Source organism: Diabrotica virgifera, chromosome 3 (genome assembly GCF_917563875.1).
Source record: "Diabrotica virgifera virgifera chromosome 3, PGI_DIABVI_V3a".
Taxonomy (NCBI): Eukaryota; Metazoa; Arthropoda; class Insecta; order Coleoptera; family Chrysomelidae; genus Diabrotica; species Diabrotica virgifera.
Window position 1 is genome coordinate 244,914,257 of NC_065445.1, and position 26,955 is coordinate 244,941,211.

Consider the following 26,955-nt stretch of genomic DNA (forward strand, 5'->3'; position numbering starts at 1 on the left):
GTATTTATTTGACAAACCTTTCCTTACCAAATATAAAATTAATTACACATCTGGACCTCAGAGCTAAACTACACTATGTCATTTCGAGCAACTGTGTTTAGCGTTTGTTTGCAACAAAGTTTAGAGCACTTAGGATGTTAATAAAAATCTGATATATCCCATAATTAGTTAAAAGACAATATGACTATATTTTAATGATAATATATAACCAATGTGTATAATCCAACTAATAAAAAAACACCATGTCGACATAGTGTAGATTACCTCCGAGGTCCAGGCGTGTAAACAGCACTCTAATAACCAGCAAAATAGCGCAAAAAATGGAAAACATATGTTGTGAAATAAAAAGAGATGTAAAATTATCTATAGAAACCTATAAATTTACATGACATAGTTTGTCACCTTTAGATGTGTGGGAGGAGTATGACAACTGTCGCAGAGGTCTAAAGGTGGGAAATTATGTAATGTAATGTAAATTTGTAGGTTGATAATTGTACACCTCTACTAGTTTCATCTCCTTTTATTTCACAACATACTATATGTTTCCATCTTTTGTGTCATTTTGCCAGTTAATAGCACGCTCATCACTGTATACCATTATTTATGCAGATGACATAGTCCTCTTAACAAGAAAAAAAGCTGAAGTTGTTTAGAAACTTGAGAGGTGAAGCAAGAAAATTGCATGTCTATAAATGAAACAAAAATAAAATATTAAGTGTATTGAAATGTATGGAGAGATGAAGTAGAATAAATTTTTCACACTAAAAACAGGAACAAAGGCATACAAAATTGAAAATATCAACCAATTCAAGTATTTAGGAGTGGCAATAATTGATAAATGGGAAGAAGAAAAAGAAATAGAAAAGATACTACTAAGAGTAAGCTAGTAAGCAGATCGATGGTATATGATTGAAGTCAAAAACGTATGTAGGACAACTATAATGCAAAAATGTATTATGAAGCAGTTATTTAAGTGGCATTGTATGCTTGTGGCACTTGAAACAATTAATAAGAAAGATGAAATGAAAATAGACATAGTACTGGTAGGGGCTGGCAGTTCTGAGTTAGGACTGGCAAAAAATAATAGATATGGAAAGTCAGGTGGCTAGGTCAACATTACTTGAATGTAAGAGCGACATGTAACAGATTATTTTTGGAGGAAAAAAAAGAGAAAGACCATGAAAAGAGTTGTTAGAAGCAGTAAGGAGATTTGGATGATATAGAAGTGTAGAATTGGAGGAGGAGCGTTAATGTCCAGTAGAAATGGATAGGCTATATTTACTTTTGTGCTGTTATTTGGGTAAGATTGTTAATATTTTATATCAATATTGTTGTTGCTTGATAAAAATTCTTCTAATAATTTAATTTTATCTGACTCATTCATATTGACAATTCAGACATATATTTATACATTTTAGAGTAGATGACTTTAAAGCAATATAGCCAATATTTATGAGTTGCGTTCCTGGGACGATTTTATTAAAATATAGTTAATTCGATTACATAAAATCAACTTTAACTCAATAATATCCGTCACAAAATTTATAGCATGTGACCTGTCTTTAAGAATTTAAACATTAAATAAATTTAATTTCAAACTTAAATTGCAGCTTATTCCCATGAAAATAGTAATTGCATTTTATATAAGTTCCACCTGTCATGGTTTCTTCTTTGTTTTAAGTCAGATGAAGAATATAAACATACAAGAAAGCTTACACCATTAATAAAAAGGCAGGTAATACTAGGAAGTACCATAGTTTTATTTGCTTTCTCTCAGAAGAAATAAAGGATATCTCCAACGAAGAATAAAGTAATATCACAGTATTCTGTTATATACTGGGGTAATATCAAAGAATATATTTATACTTTCCTTTAATATGCAATCCTTTACCACAAAGAAAAGAAATCCTTTACCTCATAATGGAAAGAAATGAGAGGTCATTAACCTTTGAACAAATAGCATGTAAGATTTAGAAAAAATAAAAATGTAAACTATCCACTAATAAAATAAACTTTATTTAACTGAAAACATTTTAATAATCCATTTTCAAAAAACAAAATAAATATAAAAACATTTCAAAGATATTTAACTTGACGATTGACAGTTTTTAGTTGGTGTTCTATGTCAAAATTGCTTAAAATCCATAATTTTCCAGCCTCGAGATCAATCTTGGCCGAGATCAGCCGAAGACTCGTTTATAAAACAGAACGTGGTCTTGAGCTCGACGTTGCCGTAAGATCGTCTTGGCTGAGACCGGTCTCGAGATCAGTCTTGAGTACTGACTATAAATACGGGGCTAAGTCTGGTATAACCTATTTTATGACTGTCAAAGTCATCAGAGACAAAAATATATTATTTTTTGATTTGTTTTGTGAGTAGATATACAATAAAAAAATGTGTTTAAGAGGTATTGCGGCTAACGAGGAAGTTGATAATTTAATTAACATGATGATTAAAAACTTTCAAAGAAAGCATAAATTCTTTTTCAAACAAAGCAGAATAAAAATCCGGTTTCCTAAAGATGATGTAAGATTTTTAGAAAAATTAGTAGGTGATTCACTTATTGTGAATAAGCGAGGAGGAGGCTTATCCTCCACTCTACAAGAAAAATAAGGTCTTTATTTTCTATAATATGTAGAAAATCTCTCACAATATTCTTCAAAATATGCTGAAATTAACATATTTACATTGCATTTATAAGTCAAATAAATAAAGTTTACTTTTTCTTCACTTTCCCATTTAATGTAACGTTCTGTTTTATTTCAAGCCATTTTATGAAATGCTCAAACATAACATACAACATACGAAATAACGATTTATTACAATACAGCAGAAAATACAAAGTTCCTTTTATTCGAAGCCATTTTATGAAATGCTCAAACTCAATATACAATATAAGAAATAACGATTTATTAAAATATAGCAGAGAATACAACGGCCATAGTCCATCAAAAAATTATGTAATCTACATATTTTTTGAGTTTATACGACTCATAAAGGGAAAAGCAACTGCGGGTAGTTCATCAAAAAATGACGGAATTTGGTGTATTATTTGTAGAGAAAAGTCAAAATTGACATATTTTACCCAATATATCGTTGTTTTATGCATTTGTGTAGAAGATTGCGTCGTTGCCAAACTAATATTTCGGAATAAAGTGGGAATACTTATAACTAACTTATACGGAGTTTATTGGTAACAAATTATTTTTGTATTATATCTACCTTATACTTAGAATAAAGGCTGTATGACACTATGCATTTTCTTGTATCATTTCTATCGTTTCTGATATGTCAAAAAATGTATAGTGTCATACACAGATACAAGAAACGATATTCCCACAGATTCTTGTACAATAACTGCGCCAATTTCTGCGCAGAGAGCAAAAACGTAAAACCTGCTGGCTGGTAAAACTTCTAAATGACATAATGGCGGCTGAAAATGAGATCATATGATTTATGGCTTGATGAATTTATTTGTGTTTTGTAGGTATTATTTATAAATATTTTATTGATACTTAATATACCGTTTGGTATGGATTACTGTTCTACTAATAACCATTTATTTAGAATAACTTTGGGTTTCATATTGCATAATTTTTTAATAGAGGAAAATACAATAGTTCCAATTTGGATCAAACTGAAGATAATTATAATGCAAATATTTTAGCACAAATATCAAAACAAAATAAAAAACACAAATAATCAACAGTCAACGTAAAAATTCTAGTTATTATAACATTAAAATATTTGTTTTTAAAAGTTTATAAATTTTATAAAATCCTTAAAATCAGCTGTAGACGCAGTACTACCATACCAATGTAACGTGACAGGGTGACAAACAAAATTTCGACCAATCGCGTGCCGAATTTCATACAGTTTTCGATACAAGAACTTGCATAGTGTCATACAGGGCACAAATGTACGTACAAGAAATGATACAAGAAAATGTATACAAGAAACGATATTAGAAATGATACAAGAAAATGCATAGTGTCATACAGCCTTAACTATTCTAGATATAAATACGGAATAACCTTAGAATACGAGTGTTTTATTAGTAAGGCAGAATGATTATAACTTAATTCTTGTTTTCTATTTCTAAAGTTTTTATTTACTTACATTGAATAAATTTGTTTTCCTGTATTTCCGAACAAATTGTGTGATGTATTTGATTTAAAATGAATTCAAGAATTTTTTGTAATTGGGCAACAATGTCGAAGTGGGTATCGAAACGTCAAATTTAGCTTTTAACACCTTGACGGACACCTAAGTTTTTCAAAAATGGTCAATTTGTACAGTGCCCTTTTTGTCGATATTATTATTCAAAAGGATGAAATATAACTAGGGCGACCTGAAATTTTACTCCAAGTATTAAAATTTTACAGAAAATATTGTTTAAGTTTTAACGCTTATCAGCGTTCTGCCACAATATAAGACTAGTATTAAGTCTATCTTGGCGGAACGCTGATATGCGTTCGACGTCATACAGCGTTGTGCCTATTGTCGTTTTCAACCTAATACATGCAGTGACTCGACGTCTATCAGCGAAATATTTTTCATTAAGAAAACGTATTTAAATAAAGCAATATTTATTTAAAGAAACCAAAAAGACATAATGATTCTTAAAACGTATTCAGAAGTCAAAAATATTAATTTATATCAACATAGTTTACGCATAAAGCTAACTTATACAAAGATATCTAAAAAATTATTCTTGATTTTTTGTTATTTCGTGCCACTCTTCAAAACAGTCTGGACATAACGGAGGCTTCTGGGGACATCCTTTACATCTATATCCTGATTCTTTCCGTTGACCTTTTTTGGCACACAGTCTACACTTCAAAAACACTTTTTTCTTATTCGATTTTGCACTTGGAATGCCTGGATTTCTTTCAGGCCAATGATTTGCTAAGTTTGTTTCATTTGTGAAACATTCAGGCTCGTAGTTTGAATTTTCCGGTAACCTGTTATCATGTTTTTCTCGACGAACTAAATTCTTTGCTTCTAAACCTGGTGGTAACTTCAAATAGGATTTAATGAGACTGTCACGGAACTCTAAATATCTGTACGTCTTGGAATTATTTTTACAATATTTTCGGTATAAGTAGAAAGAGTTCCATACAGTTACATCTAATAAATGGAAAATTACCTTCTTATACCAACGTATCGTTTTCCTTGGCGTTGAATAAGTTGAGGTCATCTGATCACACCTGTCGATGCCTGACATATGACGATTATAAACATCAACTTCTTCAGGTTTTATTTTCTCATGGCCATATCTGTTTTTCACTTGTATCAATCGTGGGTGATTTCTTGTGGTGATAACAAGAACATCGCGCTTATCACGCCATTTGGAAACGTAGACATTCTTTTTACGCATCCAGAAATGTTCACCCTTCTTGAGTTTTTTCTTTATAAGTTCCTTGGGGTTATTCCTGCGATTTGACCGGAGAGTTCCATTAGTATGAGTTTTTAAGCTTAATAACTTTTCAGATAATATAGAACTATTATAAAAGTTGTCCATAAACAGTTCGTGTCCTTTCATGAGGTAAGGCTTCATCAACCTCATAACTATAGCTTCTACTTTTGTAGTTCCCACATCGGAAGCGTTTTGAATATCCCCACTATACATTTCAGTATTTAAAAGATACCCATCGGAGGTTGTCAGTTCATAAAACTTAATGCCGTAACGTGCCTTTTTATTTTTGAGGTAAACTCTAAATCCAAGCCTGCCACGAAAATGTAAGAGGGATTCATCTAAAGACAACTCTTTAGACGGTCCATAAGCATTGTGGAATTTGGCTATAAGCATGTCTAAGAATGCTTGAATCTTTTCTTTATGTTTTGCGGTTCTCGAAGAGCAATTTAAAGTTCTCAATATTTTTTCAAACCTTCTTCCTGACATAATGTAACTAAAAATTGGATGAAAGTACAATACATCTCCATATGAAAACAACCTGCGCATGTTTGAAGTTGTAATTTGACCCTGCAATAAACACAGTGCCAAAAATTTCTTCATTTCGTCGATAGTCACAGGTCTAAAACTATTATCTCGAGCATTCCTTGTTTTGGGTCTATTAGATCTTGTTAAATCTTCTCCATAATTGTTGGTACATTCCACCAAATAGCTCATTATGTCATCGGTAAATAGGTATTCAAAAACATCTTTTGGACTATCTTCTGCATTTAAATTAATTTTCAGACGATTAGTGGATTCATCAAAGTTGAAATCTGGTATATCTGCAGTTGTAAACTCCCATTCTGTATCTATGTCATCTGAAGAATCAGAATTTTGATTCTGCAGTGCTTGTAGGGGTATACTGTCTTGAGATTTCTGAATAATTTTCTGGGAATCCTGGTCCAATGCGTCGGGCTCTTCTACTTCACTTTCCTCTGGCAGATTATATTGCTGGGGATTGTGAAGAGTATTATTAGACGTCTCTACATTGGAGAGCTCGGGGAGTTCGTTTAAATCAGAGTCTTCACTTTCATCTGACTGCGAGGCAGACGACTCACTGGGTACATAGTTTTCATCTGAGCTGAACTCTCCCTCATAAGCAGCATCTGAGTTCTCTTCATCCGACGTAATATCGTCATACAGCTGAATCAACCGCTGCTGTTCTCTCTTATACGGGTCACGGTCCGCCATCTGAAAGCAAAATAATATATTTTAAATTATACATCCTACTATAATAACATAAAATATTAGGCACAAAAATATCACACTAAATAAATTTATTTTTTACTTACATTTTTCGAGTAAAACTCGTATTCAACCTAACCTAACCACGTGTTTTACTATCTGCGGCACAGTACAACACACACCGCATACTTCAATATAACTGGCGACGCTGTACAGCTTCGCGTGTGACTTAGCCACTTGCGTCTAGAGAAAACCAAATACTTTGCTTCGGAGCTTCTAGACAATTGACAGTTCTCTGGATTTGGCGGGCAATTTGAAAAGTATATATATTGTACCTATACTACTTATACATCATATACAACTTATACATCATTGAGTTTAAGACAGTAAATGAAAAACCTCAATTCGCTTGGTAGATTATCTATATAAATGTAAATGAAATTCAAAATATACTTATTAACTTAATTATATGCAATATTTTAAATAAAAACTTTGTCATGTAGGTACCTTATATGTACTTATATATGTATAGGATATGTTACTTATAGTTCGGTACCTCTTGGGGACTTAGCAATTTTACCAGTATTTTGAATTTCTCTATAAAATAATTTACCATAGGAAAGTTATAAATTACAGTCAAATAATTAACCATATTATAAAAGTTATATTATTACCACATTATCAAAAACAGTAGGTACCTACTAACAAAGAAAAACATAAATATTTCACATAATAAAAATATTCTTAAACAAAAATGATTGTTTTCAATTAATAAGAAAAACCTTAAAGGAAAATTTAGGGTTTAAACAAACCATCTATTAGAGAAATTCAAAATACGGGTGTAAAATTTCTAAGTCCCCAATAATTATAACTGTCAATTGTCTAGAAGCTCCGAAGCCAAAGTATTTGGTTTTCGCTAACCGCAAGTGACTTAGCCGGTTAGATACTTTAAATGGGTGGGGTGAAATAGAGAGGTGGAATTTACCAGACGGGTAACAGATTGGAAGGTATAGATAGGTATTCTATGACAGTGGCTTACGTGTTACCATGTATTTATATTATAATTATAACGCGGTACAGCGTTCTGCCACGATATTAGATTTTGTTAAGGACGCTTCACAGCGTTCTGCCACAACACAATTTTAAAAAAAGACGCTGCACAGCGTCTCTGTCCATCAAGGTGTTAAAGTAAAATCACAGTAGATTTTTAGGTATATTATGGTAAAATTATTTGTAATCTTTAGAATTTTTAAAATGTAGTGCCCCACCAAATCACAAACCATACATACTCATAGACGTTTCACGACCATGTTAATCTTTCGGAACTAAATTGACAAATTTTAGTTACGTGAGAATTTCAAATTATAAATTTTGCGGGATTTTTATTAAAACAACAGGAAATTAAAACAACAGAAAGACAAATTCAATGTTTTATTTTTATTCCATATTTTACTGAAAACTTCAAATATTCCAATTTGTTTTCAAAATGCTAAACACTACTGCTATGTGTCACGTGAAAGCACTGATGTGTATCGAGTTGAATGAAAATTTTTGAAAGAATCTTGTAGGATGATTGTTTAGATAAATATTACCTTATAATCTTTTACAAACTTCCAAAAATATATAGGTCCGAAATGTTGGTGAGACACTTGTCTATTGGAATAAACTGTTTCAGGATCTCTTATATTGTTTTTTTAATGTGGAGAAACACAACACGGGATGATCAATGTAAACTAAAAATTCTACTCATAAAAACGGAGAGGAGGTTAATACACTTGATTAAAATTGTGATTACTAAAAACGTAACACCACTGGCCACAAACTGTAAAATAAAAAGTAAATTAACAAATTAATTTAATTGTAAACTGTCAGTTGTTAAATATGACAAGAGAATTGACTGACAGCGACATCTCTGGATTGGAATGGTAACTAATTTGCTCTCTTGACCTTGACCATTTACGTGAAACGTCTATGAGTATGTATGGTTTGTGCACCAAATGTAAAAAAGTGCCCCAGTGGTCCCATGTCCTAACACAGCATACATCACCCTGTATAAAACACCATGAAACATAAAATTCACAGTACACTTCATTTTGACATTCTCCTAGCTGTCAATAGAGGCGGTTTTTTTATCGCGCCCGGCGGTTATCCCATCCGTTATCCGTTATCAAATTATATTGTTCAGAATTCATATCATTCGATTCGGGGAGAGTTAATTTTCGAAATTTTACACAATATTGGCTGTGATTTTGTAAAGTTGAATTTGATTTCAATAGGTGTATATACGGTAAGTTATAGATTTTGTTTAAAGTAACAATAATCTAAACTAAGTTTTATTTTCAGATTTATATTTTTGTATTACATACTTTGTTTATTGTAACCTACAAGTAGGCAAAATGTGGCCAGAGATAGAACAGGCAAAAATCGAAAACAGGCACGAACTTGTTCTTTCTGGAAAAGAAATAGCATCGAAGATTGCGAAAAATGGTTTGGATTTATCTGTCTTCACTTTAGAGGGCTTAAATTTTTTGAATATCAGTGGAACAGAGCTCTCGGCAATTCCTGATGATATCGGCAAGCTAGCGAATTTGCAGACGTTGGTTTTGCATTCCAACAAGTTAGAGCATGCCAATGAAAACATAGCCAAGTTGACTAAACTTAAAATGTTAGATTTGTCGAGAAATCTAATAACTTCGATTCCTGATGGTTTTGCAGATTTACCACTAACGACCTTAAATTTAAACGTGAACAGGCTTGAATCTTTTCCTGAATTTACGAAGAATAGTAAATTAGCGGTCTTAGATCTTTCTAATAATAAGCTGAAGTTGTTCCCTAGAGTTTGTTCCGAAGAATTAGTTAATTTATCCGAGTTGAAGTTACATGGAAATGAAATCGAAGAAATTCCGAACAACATACATGTGTTACCTCTCCTGAAATTGCTGGATATTAGCGAGAATAAAATAAAAACACTTCCTGGGGAGCTTGCTGAATGTCATAAATTAAAAGGTAAGAAATGCTGCTAACATTTATTTTAACAAATTTTGTGTGTATTTCTTTGGTATACAAAAATGTTTACATTTCTTTGGTATCTTTGGAGAATTGTAAACTTATTGCATCATCTTCCTTGGTTTGAAGATGGATGTGACATATTTTAAAATTTTGTGAATTTGACATGTAGCTTGGTGTCGCTTGGAGCATAAGCGTTCTCGTTCTGTCACAACGGTTTCTCAAGATATGTCAGTTATCTCCCTAAATATTCAGGTTCACATTTGAGTACCACAATTTGTTAAGGTTTTTATGACTCCTCTTTTGCTGGTGTTATGCTTGGTGTGATGACAATATTTCTAACCTTGGATAAAACACTCACTGTAGTCATTTTGTCCTGCACACTGCAGGTGGTTTTTGCTTAATTATAGTGGTAATATCTTTTCCACCAAACGTATGCTTGTAGATATTCTGTAGTTCAAAGTTATATTTACGCCTCCATATTAGCCTGGGTCCCTGCATCGAACATGATAAAAAGATTCTAAAAGCACAACCCCGTGGGAATGAGAAGACTGGGTAGACCAAAGCTGAGGTGGATGGACGGGGAACACAAGATGCCAAGGAGATCGGAGTCAGCAACTGGAAAATGCAAGCAAGGGACAGAACAGAATGGGGTAGAAAGCTTGAGAAGGTCAAGGCCCTCTAAGGGCTATAGCACCAAGATGATGATAACTGTAGTCATTTTGACTTTTGCAAACTTTCAAATTTTTATTTATTTATTTATTAATGGTTACAACCGTTTTGATAAGTATTGTGAAAAGAACAAAGGTTAACTGTTAACCCTTTGAATGTTGATGACGCCTAAAGATATCATACCATTACTACTGTCAGGTGTGTATGATGGCTTCAGGCATCATATCGCACCCTCAGTGCAAGACTGCAGTAACTCAAAATTTTATGAAAATGAAGTAATCATGGAATTCGATTGTAAACATGCATATCTATCCCCTGTAAAACTTTAGTAACTTTCAAATGTTTAATGGGCTAAATATTACAACAACAACAGTTTAACTATTTTGCGTTTTTGAACATAAGTTCCGTGCAAAACTGTTGTAACTCTAATGTAACAGAGTTACAACAGTTTTGCACGGAACATTGCAACGGATTCGATAACAAGCAATGAAAAAAGTAAGATATTTGTTATTTTAATATCTATATCTGTGGTGTTTAATTTTAATATACAGCGTGTCTACGTAATCCATTAATGGCTGAGACAATAAACAAATATTTTCGAGACCAATCTATTCATGTAAATTTTATGTCCTTTGTGTGATATTATATTTATTTTCCATAAGATGTGTGCGATGTCGTTTGACCATTTATTTGTTAGATTGGATTAAAACCACATAAATTAAGACTAATTATTTACGACCAAAAAGTATTTTTTCTCATGAAAGGAAAAACAGTTATCTTAAAACTTGTGTATTGACAATACTGAGAGGTCAAAAATATCTATTCTCAGAAAACTTGCCAAAGAACAGTCAAAAATTCAAATGGCCAAAAAGAAAGATTTGGTATACTTATGCCATTCGGGTATGATACTAGAAGCCCACCATAGTTTTTATAAAAATATTTTGGCACAAGATGATGTACGAGAAGGGGACATCAACTATGGTAAAACCTGTCAGCAACAGCCACTAAAAATGAAAGAACTATTGGCCGATATAGAAAGGTGGCCGGTATTGCCAGTTTTTGTAGTCTAGATATACATAATTGGTTTGGGGAATTTTTAAACTGGCCGTTAGTACAGGTGGCCGATGTTGGCAGGTGGCCGGTAACACAGGTTTTACTGTAAAAGTAAATGTGTCTACACTTTTTACAATTTTCTCCATACAAAACTGTTGTAACTTTGAAATTCTAATACTAAATGTGTAGTGATTAGTAGTGATCTTTGCATCCGGTGAAATTCAAAAGAGTTGTGAAAAGTATACTATGTAAACATGCATTCTACAGTGTAGAAGAATACTTAGCAACTAGATTGCTGTTATGAGTTCTGTCTAATATTAATAATTTTCATATTTATCAATGTACATTATGTTAAATCTAAAATTTAAGTGTATGTATAGGTATTTGATTATGTGTCTGTGACTATATTGTGTTGTATATCTGACGTGTATATCCATCTTTATGATGGCAGCTGTAAAGCTATACCAATAAAGTATTCTATTCTATTCTATTAACAATTTTTTCCATGCAAAAGTGTTGTAACTTTGAAATTCCTAATTTTTTTTGCATTAATATTATTTTATTTAAATTTCTATTTTTGTTAATGTAATATAGGCCTGAACACAACATAGAACTCCACATCCTCTTCGTAGACTTCAGACAAGCCTTTGACTGTATTGGAAGAAATAAATTATTTATGGAAATGAAAAATCAAGATATACCAGCAAAATTAATCAGATTAACAAAATTGACCATGGATGGAGCTCGAGCCAAAGTAACAACAGAAGAAGGTAGCACAAAATCAATTGCAATAGAAACAGGAGTGCGACAAGGCGACTCCCTGTCAACCACATTATTCAACATAGCACTAGAAGGAACAGTCAAAGGCCAGCAAAATTAAAGGAACTATAGCCCACTCCTCAACACAAATAGTTGCATATGCAGATGATTTAGTTCTTATGGGAAGAGACAAGGAAAGATTAAAAGAAGCAGTAACAATCCTGGTAAAAGAAGCACGGAAAAGAGGTCTAGAAATTAACGAAGGAAAAACAAAATATCTACTCTGCTCTAGAAGAGAAGATAACAGGATGAGAGAAATCAAAATAGAAAACTACACTTTTGAAAGAGTCCAACAATTTAAATATTTGGGAGTAATAGTGAATGGCCAAAACAAGAGAAGTGAAGAAGTAACGGAACGAATACTAACAGGCAACAAAACATACTGGAGATATCATAGGCTTATGAAGGACAAGAACTTATCCAGAAATACAAAACTGAAAATATACAGAGTTGCAATCAGACCAGTAGTTACGTACGCAGCTGAGACAATGTGCCTCACGGAAAGAGATGAAGAAAAATTGAGAATATTCGAAAGGAAAATCCTCAGACGCATCATGGGCCCGATAAGAATGGACAACGGAGAAATGAGAAGAAGAATGAACCATGAACTAAGAGACATAATGAAGGGAGAAGATATAGTTAGATTTATTAAATCACAGAGGCTGAGATGGCTGGGACACATAGAAAGAAGGAAAAACGACTGACTGGTTAAGAAGATCACCAGATGGAAACCGGCAACTGAAAGACCAAGAGGAAGACCCAGAGAGAGATGGGAGGACCAGGTCATGAGAGATATCAAAATTCTGGAAGTGAGAAACTGGAGGGAACTATGCACATATCGAAATGAGTGGAAGAAAATAGTAACGAAAGCCAAGTCATACGACAAACTTTGACAACATACAAGTGGAATGCGGAGTGATTCACCTCAATAAGCGAATCTGAGAGTTCTAAGTAAGAGCGGCAAACATTCCACCTGGAATGAAAAGCCCTGATGATGATGATGAATATAGGCCTGAAAAGCATGCAAAATCATAATCAAATGTTAATTTTTCTTAAAACTTGCCTTATTTCACCAATATTAGCACAAAAAATAAACAAAATCGTCTTTATCTCGAAACTTCTTTTGACTTACTGCAGTCTTGCACTGAGGGTGCGATATGTGGATATTCACAACATTCGTTTAAAGGTTAGTACAGTAAGGTCTCTTTTTATGCGGATTATTTTTATGCGATTTTGAAGTTATGCGGTTGGTATTTCATTCAAAAATGTCTATTATTAACAATTAGTATAATTAATATTAACTATTCCCATTAAGTAGTCTGAGAGTTTGCAATTCGGGTATTCCCCTTGTTACATGATGTACCATGCAGCTATTATATCAATCTGAATTTCGCATTAAAAGGTATTAGGTCTGGATCCCGTGTATAAAAAAAAGTTGGTTAATAGCAAGCTGAAAATTTGTTAATAGCTTAAGGTCGGACAAACTTTGATATATGGTAACACTGTAACAGGGGAAGTTTTAATTGTGGAAAAGGTTAAAAATTTGGAATGTTCATACCACGAAAATGTCACATGTATTTTGTCAGACAGAACTTCCAATTGATTTGTTACCCTTTCATTAAACTCTAATGCAAAAATCAGACTGCTATTTATCACCAAATGGGCATTTTAATGAGTGGAACACTTAGAACATGTCAAATGACAGGATTTACGACAGGTGATAAATAGCAGTCTGACTTTTGCATGAGAGTTTAATGAAAGGGTAACAAATCAATTGGAAGTTCTGTCAGACAAAATACATGTGACGTTTCCGTGGTCTGACCGTTCCAATTTTTTAACCTGTTCCACAATTAAAACTTCCCCTGTTTCAGTGTTCCCATATATCAAAGTTTGTCCGACTAGACACCCTTAAGCTATTAACAAATTTTCAGCTTGCTATTAATCAACTTTTTTTTCATATACGGGATCCAGACCTATTAACCTGTAATAATTGTTTTGAAATTAAATTTAAATGTTGCTGATTTCAAGTTGCAGTATAATAAACAGCACATTTTGATTTCTGGATTGAAACATTTAATGAAGTGTCGTAAAGTTTTATGTTTCATATAGAAGAGGTTTTTGCAATCTCAATATCGTTAGTCTGCGTTTTTAATTTCTTCTTTAAGATTTTATTTGGCCCAATGAAGAAAAAGAAACATCTAAGACACAATTTTTGGTGGACAAACGTCCACCATTTTATGTGATTTTAGAAAATCACGGAACATATCCCTACCTTTTTAATGCAAGTAAAGTCTTTTTTACACGATTTTTTTATATGCGGTTTTCTGAAGAACGTATCCACCACATAAAACGAGACCTTACTGTATTTGTTTGACTGAAGCCAGTTGTCTTACTATTGAGTGTGTAGATAAAAATGAAAATGAGTTTTAAACGTGAGTTTAGATTCATATTACGGATGAAGCAATTCCAGGGCCATCTCGACGTAGATGGCAGAGATAAATGCAGAGAAAAAACAAGTCAGCACAAAGGTTGAGTTACACATATTTCGTATTACGAAAATTACAGAAAGGTTCTGAAATTGTTTTCTTGTGGCATGTTAAGAGGATCGGTACGTATTTTCGGCTGCAATGCTATTCAAATGGGGATTCATTTTTTTTCGAATCCTGAGAAAACTAATAAGTATTTTTGAAAAATTTAAACGCAGAATGAAAGATTACATTATTACCGAGGGCTGAAAGTCCCTGAGAACTTCTATGATGTTTATTTTAATAAGTTACAGGGGTGAAAAACTAAGAGAAAATTTAGTGTGATTTTTAATTTCAAATATCTCATTCAAAATTATCTTTTTATTTATTCTAAGGGACTTTCGGCCCTCGGTAATAATTCAATCTTTCATTCTGCGTTTAAATTTTTCAAAAATATTTATTGGTTTTTTCAGGATTCGAAAAAAATGAACACAATGCCGTGGTAATATTTTCCAAATCTATCTTTGTCTTACAACGCACTCAGCCGAATATAATATTGTCAGCATATATTGTCAGTCAGACACTGACAATCAGTGACAATTTTAAATATTTGACATTGCATCGGGAATATTTTGAGTTATTGATTAAATATTATTGATATATACGCTCTGAGCTTCGCTGGTGGCGCTCCTAGCGGATTACTAATTCAACTTTCACCGGTAATTTTTAAATTTATTATTTAATTGTTATCACTTAACATTTACAACGCAAAAAAGTAATTAAATTGTAATCGATTTTTTAAAGATTTTGCTAATCATTTTGACGTTCTATTGATAAAATATGAATTTCTTACTTCGGATACTTTCACAATTATCGTGTAGATGGCGCTAAGATTTTTAGATTAAATTATAATTACATATTACTGAACATTAAAAAAACTTAAATTCAGTATTTAAAACGTAAGTATATTTAAGGTAAAAATATATACCACAGCTTTGACCAACTAATATTTTTTATAATTAATGTTTTTAATTTTAATTTAAAATTAATCACTTTGACATTTATGTCAAATTTCCGGTAAACGTTTACAGACTTGCCACTACTGGCGCTCGCGAATTTGTAAATATCCCCTCTACGTACGAGCTCACAGCGTATAGTGTATTTGATAAATAATTGATTTAAGGCGTGAACTTAATAAAAAGTTATTTATTGTGTATTATTTGTGGAAGATCCAAGCAAAGAATATAGATCTGGATCCCGCGTATGAAAAAAAAGTTGATTAATAGCAAGCTGAAAATTTGTTAATAGCTTAAGGGTGTCTAGTCGGATAAACTTTGATATATGGGAACACTGGAACAGGGGCAGTTTTAATTGTGGAACAGGTTAAAAATTTGGAACGGTCAGACCACGAAAACGGCACATTTATTTTGTCCGACAGAATAGACTTAAACTCTCTGAACAGAGATTAAACTCTCATGCAAAAATCAGACCGCTATTTATCACCAAATGGCGTTTTAATGAGTGGAACATGTAGAATATGTCAAATGACAGGAATTATGACAGGTGATAAATAGCAGTCTGATTTTTGCATGAGAGTTTAATCTCTGTTCGGAGAGTTTAAGTCTATTCTGTCGGACAAAATAAATGTGCCGTTTTCGTGGTCTGACCGTTCCAAATTTTCAACCTGTTCCACAATTAAAATTGCCCCTGTTCCAGTGTTCCCATATATCATAGTTTATCCGACTAGACACCCTTAAGCTATTAATAAATTTTCAGCTTGCTATTAATCAACTTTTTTTTCATACGCGGGATCCAGACCTAATACATCAGGTTAATATATTCTGTGATCCAAGTATTTTGTTGTTAAAGAGGTTCAAAATTGTAAGCGTTCCAAAACAATATATTATTAAAAAATCACTTTAACACTTTTCCTCTTTTCTCGATTGAGTATTAGTTTTTGTTGTACAAATAAATTATTACAATCACTGAATACATAGTTAGTGAAAAAATTATCACATTTATTAACTGAATTAATAATTTGCAATTATAAAAATAACAGTTATCCAAGAACATTCAAAAGCCATCTCTTTAAAATAATGATGACATTTTCAAGTAGAATGACATTCTAGTAATGTTTACATATCCATACCAGTGTGAATTTTACTACACGTAATTTGCCGTGTAAAGACAGAAAAAGTAGGGATACACGTAAAATATTTGCGAATTATGTACCCATAGCCTTAAACATTATGTTTATGTGGGATTAAGCCTCAGTTGATAATGAAAATTACATTTTTAACTACTGCTGACGTTTCAATTTTCATTCTGGAAATCTTAACAAAAAAAGGTTATTTTAAAGAACTGCAAAAATGTATTATGGCTTATGTTTTTTTTAAAGCTGTTATTTGACAAACTTGGCCTGGATCTTGTAGGCAATAGCTTTTTGTTGAAAAAAATCTGAGGGTAGTGTTTATACCCTTGGGATCTCATATTCTGACTATTTTGTATGTTTTTATGTTACTTATTTGTGTATTGTGTGGTTATGCAGCTATATTGCTAAAATGCAGCAAAATATTTTTCTCAACATATTTTTCTGAGACTCAAATTTCCCCAAATTATTTTGTGTTTAACAGTATCTACAACTTAATCAACTTACCATCTTAAAGTGGAAACTAATTATTGATAACAATAAATATGTAGTAGTTGTATTCTTAGACTTTAGAAGAGCTTTTGAAACTATAGACATAGATTTGTTAATTAAAAAATTGAGGTACTATGGTTTTAAACAAAATGTTATAAAATGGTTTAACGAATATCTCAAAAAAAGAACTCATTATGTGCAGTTAGGCCAAAGTAAATCAACAGAACTACCTAATTGTTTTAGTGTACCACAAGGCAGTGTACTTGGAGCATTATTATTTATTATTCTTATCAATGATGTAAATTATGTTGAGGGTCTGGAATTTATTAGTCTTTTTGCAGATGACACATTAATTGTATGCGGTGGTGATGATATTGTGGAGGTTGTTAGAAGGATGCAGTGGTTGTTAAAAAGAATTGAGATATTTTTGGATGCTAACAAGTTAAAACTTAATGCGAGTAAACAAAGTCAATGATAGTCTTTAATCGATATAAATTAAATAATATAAGTATGGAAAATTTGAAACTAAAAGTTAATAATGAATGCATCGAAAGGGTCAATGAAATTAAATATCTTGGATTTATACTGGATAACACACTCTCTCTGAAACCTCATTTTCAATATATTTGCAAGAAAATATCTAAAAAATTATTTTTCTTTAATAGAATTAGCAAAGATCTATCATTATTTTCAAGGATCACTGTATTTAGAAGTATAATTCAGCCCCATTTTGACTACTATTCAAGTGTTTTATATTTAGGTGATAAAGGATCAATTCAATCATTGCAAATTTTGTATAACAGAGGTATGAGAACAATTCTTCGATGCAATCGCTACACACCAATTGAGATGATGTACTCTACTTTAGTTAGGTTGTTTTTCAGTTCAACAAAGGCTTTACTACCTTACTATGGTTTTCATTTTTAAATTAAAAAAAGGAATGTTGCCTGCATATTTTAATGAATATGTTACATTGAGGGGTCAAATAATGAAATATTGAAGATTTTGACATTCAAAAAACTAATAAACATAGCACAATGACATCCTTGTTTTACAAATGTATGAATGAATTTAACCATCATCCCCCCAATGTTAAGAATGCAGTGACAGTTCAAATTTTTAAAAAATTACTGAAAACATATATTTTACCTGGATAAAAATTAATTTCTAATAAGTCTGTATGTTTTGTATATATATTGCATGTATTGTATATTGTATATTGTATTTTACATTTAATTAACCTTTAACTACCCGCGCATCAAGTTATGACATAACTACACGCGTGGCGTACTTTATACACCACAAGGAAATACACGATAACAGCGGATTTGTTTTTTTTTAAATACACTTAGTTGTTTGTTATAAACCTTATTCGACATCAGTGAATACTTGGAGTTCCTTCTCAGTAAGCCAATTCCGGGATTTATAACTGAAATCATGGAATAACTGGATTTCACGATAAATAAAATTGCTAATAAAAAATTTTTTGAAATGTGATTTGTTGCGGGAGAAAAAGTATTGTTTATAAAGAAAAATGTATTTTGTGCCATAATGACTAAAAAACAATTGAAATATGTACTTGTACTACTACTTATATTAATATAATGGTGGCGCATATTGTCCACCACCGGAAACAACAAATAATAAACTGTAAATTACGATCTTCCCAGAACGCCGATTATAACGAAACTAACACCAAATTGTGAAGCACATTCCATTGATAGGTTAGAGGCATAAACAAGGTCAAAAATAAAATTTTTAAATATATTTGCAGTAGAATTCTTACATCTGGCGTACAAAATACGCCAGCGCGTGTAGTTAAAGGTTAAGCAAATTCATATTTAAATATTGTTAGTAGGATTTCTATTTCAATAAATAATTTCAATTTCAACATTTTAATGTACAGTAGAGCGTCGATAATCCGAACTAATTGGTACAGGGGTAGTTCGGATTATGAAATTGTTCGGATTATCGAAAATAGGTTCAAAATACATACAAAGCTCATAAACATAGTGCATATGTACCTACATATTTTACCTTTTAGTTACAAGGAATAAAACACCTGCATACTAAACAAATACAGTCGGAAAAATGAAAGAATACTCATGAACGATCACATCAATCACTTATTTTGTATTTGCTATCATTTTCTATTTTATTTATTTATTAAGCGCAACAGGCCTTGTAGGCCTAGGGCTAAAATGTTTACATTTATGATTACATAAATAATATAATAAATAACTTAATATAACTTACATAACTTATAAAACTTATAAAGTTTATTTAATTACACTTCAGTCTTTTTATACACTCCTTCACCACCTCCCTCCATCTCCTTCTGTCCAATGCTAGTTCTCTCCATCTCTCAATGTTACTTTTCTTCAAGTCTTCATACACACTGTCCTTCCATCTTTTCCTTGGCCTGCCTTTCCTCCTCTTTTGTATTGGTCTTCGTGAGAGTACCATTTTTGGCATTCGTTTACTTCCCATTCTCTCGATGTGCCCCAAGTATCGTATTCTCTGTGCTTTGATCGTCGTCGTGATCGTTGACTCTTGATATAGTTCTTCCAATTCTTTATTGGTTCTTCTTCTCCACTCACCTTCTATTTTCATACCTCCATATATTGCTCTTTGCATTTTTCTCTCCCATCTTTCTAAAAGGTCTGTTTCTGACTTTTTGAGCACCCATGTTTCGCATGCGTATGTTACTGTAGGTCTGATAACAGTCTTATAAATTCTTATTTTTGTTTTTCTTGATACGTATTTGGATTTCAATAATGTGCGTAATGCTCCATATTTTTTATTTTCTTTAGCTATTCTTGCCTTTATCTTCCCTTCTTCATGACCATTTTCATCTATTTTGGCTCCCAGGTAAATAATTTCTTTGGCTCTTTTGAACGAGTATGTTATTCTCTTTTTCTTTTTGGATCTCTCCCATTATCATATACTTTGTCTTTTCTTCATTTATTTTAAGTCCGAATTTTTTGGCTTCTGTTATTATGTTTTTCATTAACTTTTGTAGTTCTTTTTTGCTTCTTGCAAATAGCGTCAGATCATCTGCAAATGCTATGCATTGGTGGCCGTTTTTAAATATCGTTTCTTGCATGTTTATTCTGCTTTTCCTGATTATTCCTTCCAATGTTAGATTGAATGCAGTTGTTGATAGTGGGTCTCCTTGTCGTAATCCTTCCTTGGTTTCAAACTTTTTGGATGTATATCCTTTCCAAGCTATTTCGTTTCTTGTGTTTTCCATCGTCATCTTTACCATCCTGACAATTTTACTTGGTATCCCCAATTATTTCATCAGTTCAAACGTATAGTTGGTATAACAAACGTTTGTATTTATAGAAAAGACAGCAAATACAAAATAAGTGATTGATTTGATCGTTCATGGGTATTCTTTCATTTTTCCGACTGTATATTGTATGTATTTCTGCATAAACAAAACAAAAATCCGTGATCATATTTTGCCCATATTGTCATATTAAGTCCAAAAAGTCAGTCCGCGATCATATTTTTTAATTTTATAATTTTTGTGTGTGTTCGGATTAGCGAACGTTCAGATTACCAGAGTTCGGATTATCGACGCTCTACTGAACTTCTCAATATGCTGCATTTTTATAAGTTCTGAAAACTTCTTTTGTGTTTTCATTTTTAGTTTGTAAAGTATATTTTGTGATATGCATAATTTATTTTTAGATTTAAATTTAAAATCAAATCCCGTCTCAGACAGGCGTCTGTTGAAATTAATTGATCAATGTAGAACAAAACAAGTCTTAGATTATGTCAAGCAGAACTGTCCAAAGACTACTAATGGTGATGTTGCGAGCAAAGGAAAATCTAAAAAGAAAAATAAGAGTAAAAATGATGATGAGGAGGATGATAATAGTGTTGCAGATTATAAGTACTCTATTAATGTTAAGAGTCACAACAATAATTTCAAGGTAAGTTACGTTAAGTTCAACTTTATTATCAAAATCAAAGTTTCCTGTGAATATTGGTATGTATATAAATTATGTCTTTTGCAAAATATAAAGCTGGGTACTCACTTGAGCATAAAAATATGCATGAGACAAGCCTAGGCAGCACTGAATGCCCTGAGTCTAGAAAAATGGACAACATCCTCATTAACTGCCTTGGCTTGCCTCATGCGCATTCGTCTTTAAGTGAGTATCCACCTTAAGAGTCAAGCTTTTCCATTAGTGAAATACCAGCTCATTGGGATACTCTATATTTAGTATCACATACAGCACAACCAGTTTCACTTTGTATTTGAGATTTGGATGCGAACTGGTGTTAACATTGGGTTTTTCCAAATTTTTTAAATTTTATTTTGGTTACATCTCGCCAAGTAAAATACCTGCATGGTACCAAAATAAAATTCAGAAAATGTGGAAAAACCGAACGTCAACAACAGTGCGCATCCAAATCTCAAATACAAAGTGAATCTTGTCGTGCTGTAAGTTTATAGGGTAGAGGTTTACAATACATAAATCTATGAAGTGCAGCGAAGTCTTTTTGGGAAAATAATTCAAAACCTCCCATTCCATATATTTGGAAAGTAAAATGGGTGATGAACAGGTGGCTTTAGAAATGGCTTAGGAATCATAAAAAAACTATTCTGTATGTATATTCTCCAAAAACTTGTGATTTTCTTAAAAACTTTGAAAACAACTCAAAAACTTTTGAAAAGGCATATGATCTAGTTCAACATGACCTACTTTTACTTGCATGAAGATAGGATTAAATAACTATGATTTAAAATTGCTAAAATATATATATGGTAATCAAGTAGCATATGTACAAACTGAATACTCTTAACACATATTCGCGGTGTGCAAGTACTTGGAAAGGGAAACGAGAAACGACCGTGCGAGAGTCGCGGAGAAATATTGCAACTATCTTAAATAATTCATATTGTCAATTGAAATTGTCAAATTGACGTATATTTCATACCTTCTGCCATTGACGCAGAAGAATTATATATTGCTCTAAAATATTGATATGATATGCAATTATTATATAAAGGTAAATTTAATTACTTGTATTTTGCTTGCAGTACTGCATTTTAATAACTGATTTTATTTATTACATACAATTGTTTACGTTTGCTAAACATAACCTGCATCTTATTTTTTCTTCTTATTATTTTTTTGGACTATGGTCTTGACAATTATCCAGCAACCAGGACTAATATAATTGGCCAATATAATTAAAAGTGCGAATAAAAGTACAGAGCGTAGAAATAGAGGTCGCTTTGCCGAACTTGCACGGTCCCAATACAGTTGACCCAGGTTGGCTCATTACTACATTACAGCTGTGTCAGTGAGGCCAACTAATTGATGAATTTTGATCTGATCTCTTATTATGTTACTTAGGACATTAAAATGTTAATAATTTATTCATTGTATGATATTACTCACATAATATTATGTGAGTAATCTAATGCTATCATATTATGATAGCAATCATTTTTAATTTAAAAATATGATACAAGACATAGAGTTATATATTAGCATAGAGAGAGTGTCATTCAGAGCGAAGTGACGACACCATCTTTTTTATTTGGATTAGTGCTGTTTCACTCTTACGCATAGTAAAGCTGCGACAGTTGTCCTCCCCTTCCGTACCTATACTCACACTTAATGTCATCTTAGTTTCTCGATATAATGTGTTAGAAAGAGATGCCGCAAACCAGTCCATGAGATCTTGTCGTCAGGAAGCACGGAAGGTAGGCTCACTATATGTTAATATATGATAATGATGTTAATCTATGATACAAGACAATACATCTTATAATGTTACAACCACAATGTTTAATACAATTTGTTGCAATTTTTTTTTTAATTTTTGAAAATGTGCTTTTGTGAAAAAAGTCAAATAGCAAACGTTGTTTACAAAAGTAATCGAGATTAAAGATTTTATTGAAAAAAATATTTATTATGTTTTATGTCAATATCTTACCTCTGATTAATAAAATCAACTAGTAACATCCTCTCTTAGTTATATATATTTATAAATAACATGTCTTTTTATATACGTGGTACATAAATATAAATTTTTCTAGGTATAAACTATACCTAATAGAAGTAATAAAAAATAATTTTTATACCTAGAAAAATTTATATTAGCACTAAGATGTCGTTAAAATTTTGAACTCCATTTGTAGATAAATTCTAAATTTCATCTCATCTTGTATGTTACTTTGGACAATAAAATGTTAATAATAGTATCGTTCGCGGTAACGATTCCGTACTTGTCCAGGACAACTTCGCATGCGCACTTTAAAAATCGCATGCGCACTTTAAAAAAGAGAACGCTCTTTTTTAAAGTGCGCATGCGAAGTTGTCCTGGACAAGTACGGAATCGTTACCGCGAACGATACTAATAGATATATATATAGTAATCATTGTACTAATAGTATTCATTGAATGATCTTGCTTCCATATAATAGTAAACATTTTTAACTTAAAAATATGTTAATATTTATTAATAATAATTTTTTAAATTTGTTCCAAAATTATTTTATGTTATGTATTTTTAAAAACGTTTTTTTTTACAAAAGTAAACGAACTAAGATAAAAATTTATTTCAAAAAACACTTATTATAAAATTAATTTTTTACCAAAAATATTTCTAAACTTAAATTCTACAATTAAAAACTTTCTTAACAGTCGACAAACATTGGTTTTTCTTTTTATTTTCTGCTTTCATTGGCTTTTTCTTGAGAACCTCCAAACAGTGTCTTAAATTTACTGATTTCTTGGTGATCTTCTTGGAAACGTTAGCTGAAAATACTCTTTTGGCATCTTCTCTGGAAATTGTTATTGATTTTGCAGGATTCCGGATAATTTCTTCGGCCTGACGTCTTTCAATCTCCAAAGCTTCCCGCAGATTATTTCTCAACACGCTGTCTCCAAAGCAAATGCTCTTGAATCTGGGATCTGATCTGGCAGTTGCCAATAACGATAATGGATCCAACAACCTGAAATATAAAAAAGTATATCAGTAAAAAGATTAAAAATGTAGCTAAAAAAATAAATATCACTGTAACTAAAATAATAATAAATAATAAAAGAAATTAAATAAACACTTACCTTAAAATATTCGACCACATCTCCACGGGAAGCGCCGTCAACTGGAAGCAGGATGCAGCGATCACTGGCAATAAACGAAACATTTCGAACACAACGTAACAATAACACTTAATCACTTCAAAGCACAAACTAAACTGACTACAGCGTGCAGATGCCGCTGCTATATACGCTAGTTTACGCGGTAAGTCACTTACCAAAAACGCGCGCAGAATGTAACACCACGTCAGCCATACAGCTCACAACATCAAGCGCGCGCGGAGCTGTATAGCTGACGTGGTGTTACATTCCGCGCGCTCTTTTGGTAAGTGATTTGCCGCGTAAACTAGCGTATATAACCGCGGCATCTGCACGCTGTAGTCAGTTTAGTTTGTGCTCTGAAGTGATTAAGTGTTATTGTTACGTAGTGTTCGAAATGTTTCGTTTGTTGCCAGTGATCGCTGCATCCTGCTTCCAGTTGACGGCGCTTCCCGTGGAAATGTGGTCAAATATTTTAAGGTAAGTGTTTATTTAATTTCTTTTATTATTTTATTTACAGTGATATTTATTTTTTTTTAGTTATATTTTTAATCTTTTTACTGATATACTTTTTTATATTTCAGATTGTTGGATCCATTGTCTTTATTGGCAACTGCAAGATCAGATCCCAGATTCAAGAGTATTTGTTTTGGTGACAGCGTGTTGAGAAATAATCTCCGAGATGCTTTGGAAATTGAAAGACGTCAGGCCGAAGAAATTATCCGGAATCCTGCAAAATCAATTACTATTTCCAGAGAAGATGCCAAAAGAGTATTTGGAGCTAACGTTTCCAAGAAGATCACCAAGAAATCAGTAAATTTAAGACACTGTTTACAGGTTCTCAAGAAAAAGCCGATGAAGGCAGAAAATAAAAAGAAAAACCAATGTCTATCGACTGTTAAGAAAGTTTTTAATTGTAGAATTTAATTTTAGTGTATAGTAGGTGTAAAAAATAAGTTGTATAATAAATATTTTTTTTATAATAAATATTTTTCCTGTAAACCACAATTTTAATTTCAAACTTAGTTTATTTTTACGTTTCAAATTTATATAATTTTAAATATATTATATTATTATAAAATAAATATATTTTATAGTTTCATATATTTTATATATATTTTTAAATTAATTTTAATTAATTTAGGTTTATTTATTAGTTACATATTTTTTTACAATAAAATTCTTGTCTTATCTCGTTTATTTTTGCAAAAAATAAAAACGTTTATTTGAAAATACGCAAAAAACGGTGAAAATTGTTGAAATCATTACTTATGCTAATACAAAGACATTTTTGTAAGGATTACTATAAATTTTAATTTTTGTGGAAATGGCGTATGTTTTATTTTCCATTTTTTCCTAAAAAATTCGACAGGTTTCTCTTATTTTCATTCTAACTTGCTTAATTTTGATGCTATTAACTTCTTCTGGAGCTTATTTGATGGGTATTCTGAAGTATTTTGACAAGATGTATTTTATAAAATGCATCGTTTTTTAAGCTTGAATATGTACTTAGATTTGAGTACTCGTCGAAAAAAATATATACATTCAATTACCCACAACTCACTTTGAATTAACATTAGTTTACTTGTTTGTGAAGAGTACATGTATTAAATTTTTTATTATCTTCAATTATTTTGCTAATACGTAATAATTTTTTTGTAAAAGCTCATAGTTTTTGACTTATAGGTACGTGAAAAACAACATGCATTTGTTTACGAAATAATGAAATCTTTGATCTTTAATCACTTAAAAAGTATTGAATTATGTTTAATAACTTTATATAAAAAATTTTCCTTAGAATTTGTCCCTCTATCGATTTATGGTAATATTTTTAATAAAACAATTTTCACCCCCGAAAAGGGGCGAGATCCACCCCAGGTAACAGCGCAAGTTGGCATCATGTCACCTTTGTTCCTTGAGGTATCCTCTAACTGCTCACTTTCATGAAAATCAATGGAGGTTCAACGAAATCGGAGGTGAAAACCTTCAGTGACTGCACTATGGGGTGGCGTTTACTGTATACTTTTTTAAACGCTTTTCTTTCTTTCTTTCTTCAATAGTTTCAAACATTTTGAACTTAAAAATATGTTAATATTTATTAATAATAATTTTTTAAATTTGTTCCAAAACTATTTGCTAGTATTTTATTTTAGTTTTAAAAATGTTTTTTTTTTGTGAAAAAATAGTCAAATAAGTTTTTTATTAAAAAGTAAAAGAACTAAGATAAAAATTTATTTAAAAAAATATATATTATAAAATTTATTTTTTATCAAAAATATATTTTTGCAAAACTATGTAAATTAGGAAATAAGCCACAATATTATTGAAAAATGATTTTTATTAACGTTTCGACGCCCACATCGGGTGCCGTTGTCAAAATACAAAATACTAAATTTTTTTTAATAATATTGTCGCTTATTTCCCGTTATAAATAGTTAAAATTATAAAATTTTTTTTTTTTATTATTTATTAAATTAACAATGCACCTAATCTTAAGACTAACCAGCATTTTACATTTAACTTAATCTACTACTGTACTGTCC

The 26,955-nt window shown here is 31.6% G+C and overlaps 3 protein-coding genes across 3 annotated transcripts in view; 2 read left to right on the forward strand and 1 right to left on the reverse strand.

The window, feature by feature from the left end:
- The first annotated feature begins 8,760 nt into the window (after positions 1–8,760).
- Positions 8,761–26,955, forward strand: part of LOC126882384 (leucine-rich repeat-containing protein 47-like) — a 57,888-nt gene continuing 39,693 nt past the window's right edge. The window contains exons 1-3 of the mRNA XM_050647294.1: positions 8,761–8,931; positions 8,988–9,650; positions 21,000–21,244. Of these exons, the coding sequence (XP_050503251.1) occupies positions 9,041–9,650; positions 21,000–21,244 (855 nt within the window). The 5' untranslated portion in view covers positions 8,761–8,931; positions 8,988–9,040. The remainder of the gene's footprint in view (positions 8,932–8,987; positions 9,651–20,999; positions 21,245–26,955) is intronic.
- Positions 23,914–24,541, reverse strand: LOC114328690 (uncharacterized). The gene is made up of 2 exons (XM_028277616.2): positions 24,398–24,541; positions 23,914–24,285 (listed from the first exon to the last, which is right to left on the reverse strand). Exons 1-2 carry the CDS (start codon positions 24,478–24,480, stop codon positions 23,943–23,945), a joined length of 426 nt encoding a protein of 141 aa, XP_028133417.1. The 5' UTR covers positions 24,481–24,541; the 3' UTR covers positions 23,914–23,942.
- On the forward strand, positions 24,751–25,413 carry LOC126882386 (uncharacterized). Its single transcript, XM_050647297.1, has 2 exons — positions 24,751–24,892; positions 24,997–25,413. The coding sequence occupies exons 1-2, from the start codon at positions 24,810–24,812 to the stop codon at positions 25,337–25,339; spliced, it is 426 nt and encodes a 141-aa protein (XP_050503254.1). The 5' UTR covers positions 24,751–24,809; the 3' UTR covers positions 25,340–25,413.

What these genes read in the sequence shown, in the direction of transcription:
- LOC114328690 (XM_028277616.2), bottom strand. Translation starts at nt 24,480, where the DNA reads ATGTTTCGTTTATTGCCAGTGATCGCTGCATCCTGCTTCCAGTTGACG. An exon ending in ATGTGGTCGAATATTTTAAG is followed by an intron (nt 24,286 to 24,397) that starts GTAAGTGTTTAT and finishes TTTATATTTCAG; the next exon opens with GTTGTTGGATCCATTATCGT.
- LOC126882386 (XM_050647297.1), top strand. Translation starts at nt 24,810, where the DNA reads ATGTTTCGTTTGTTGCCAGTGATCGCTGCATCCTGCTTCCAGTTGACG. An exon ending in ATGTGGTCAAATATTTTAAG is followed by an intron (nt 24,893 to 24,996) that starts GTAAGTGTTTAT and finishes TTTATATTTCAG; the next exon opens with ATTGTTGGATCCATTGTCTT.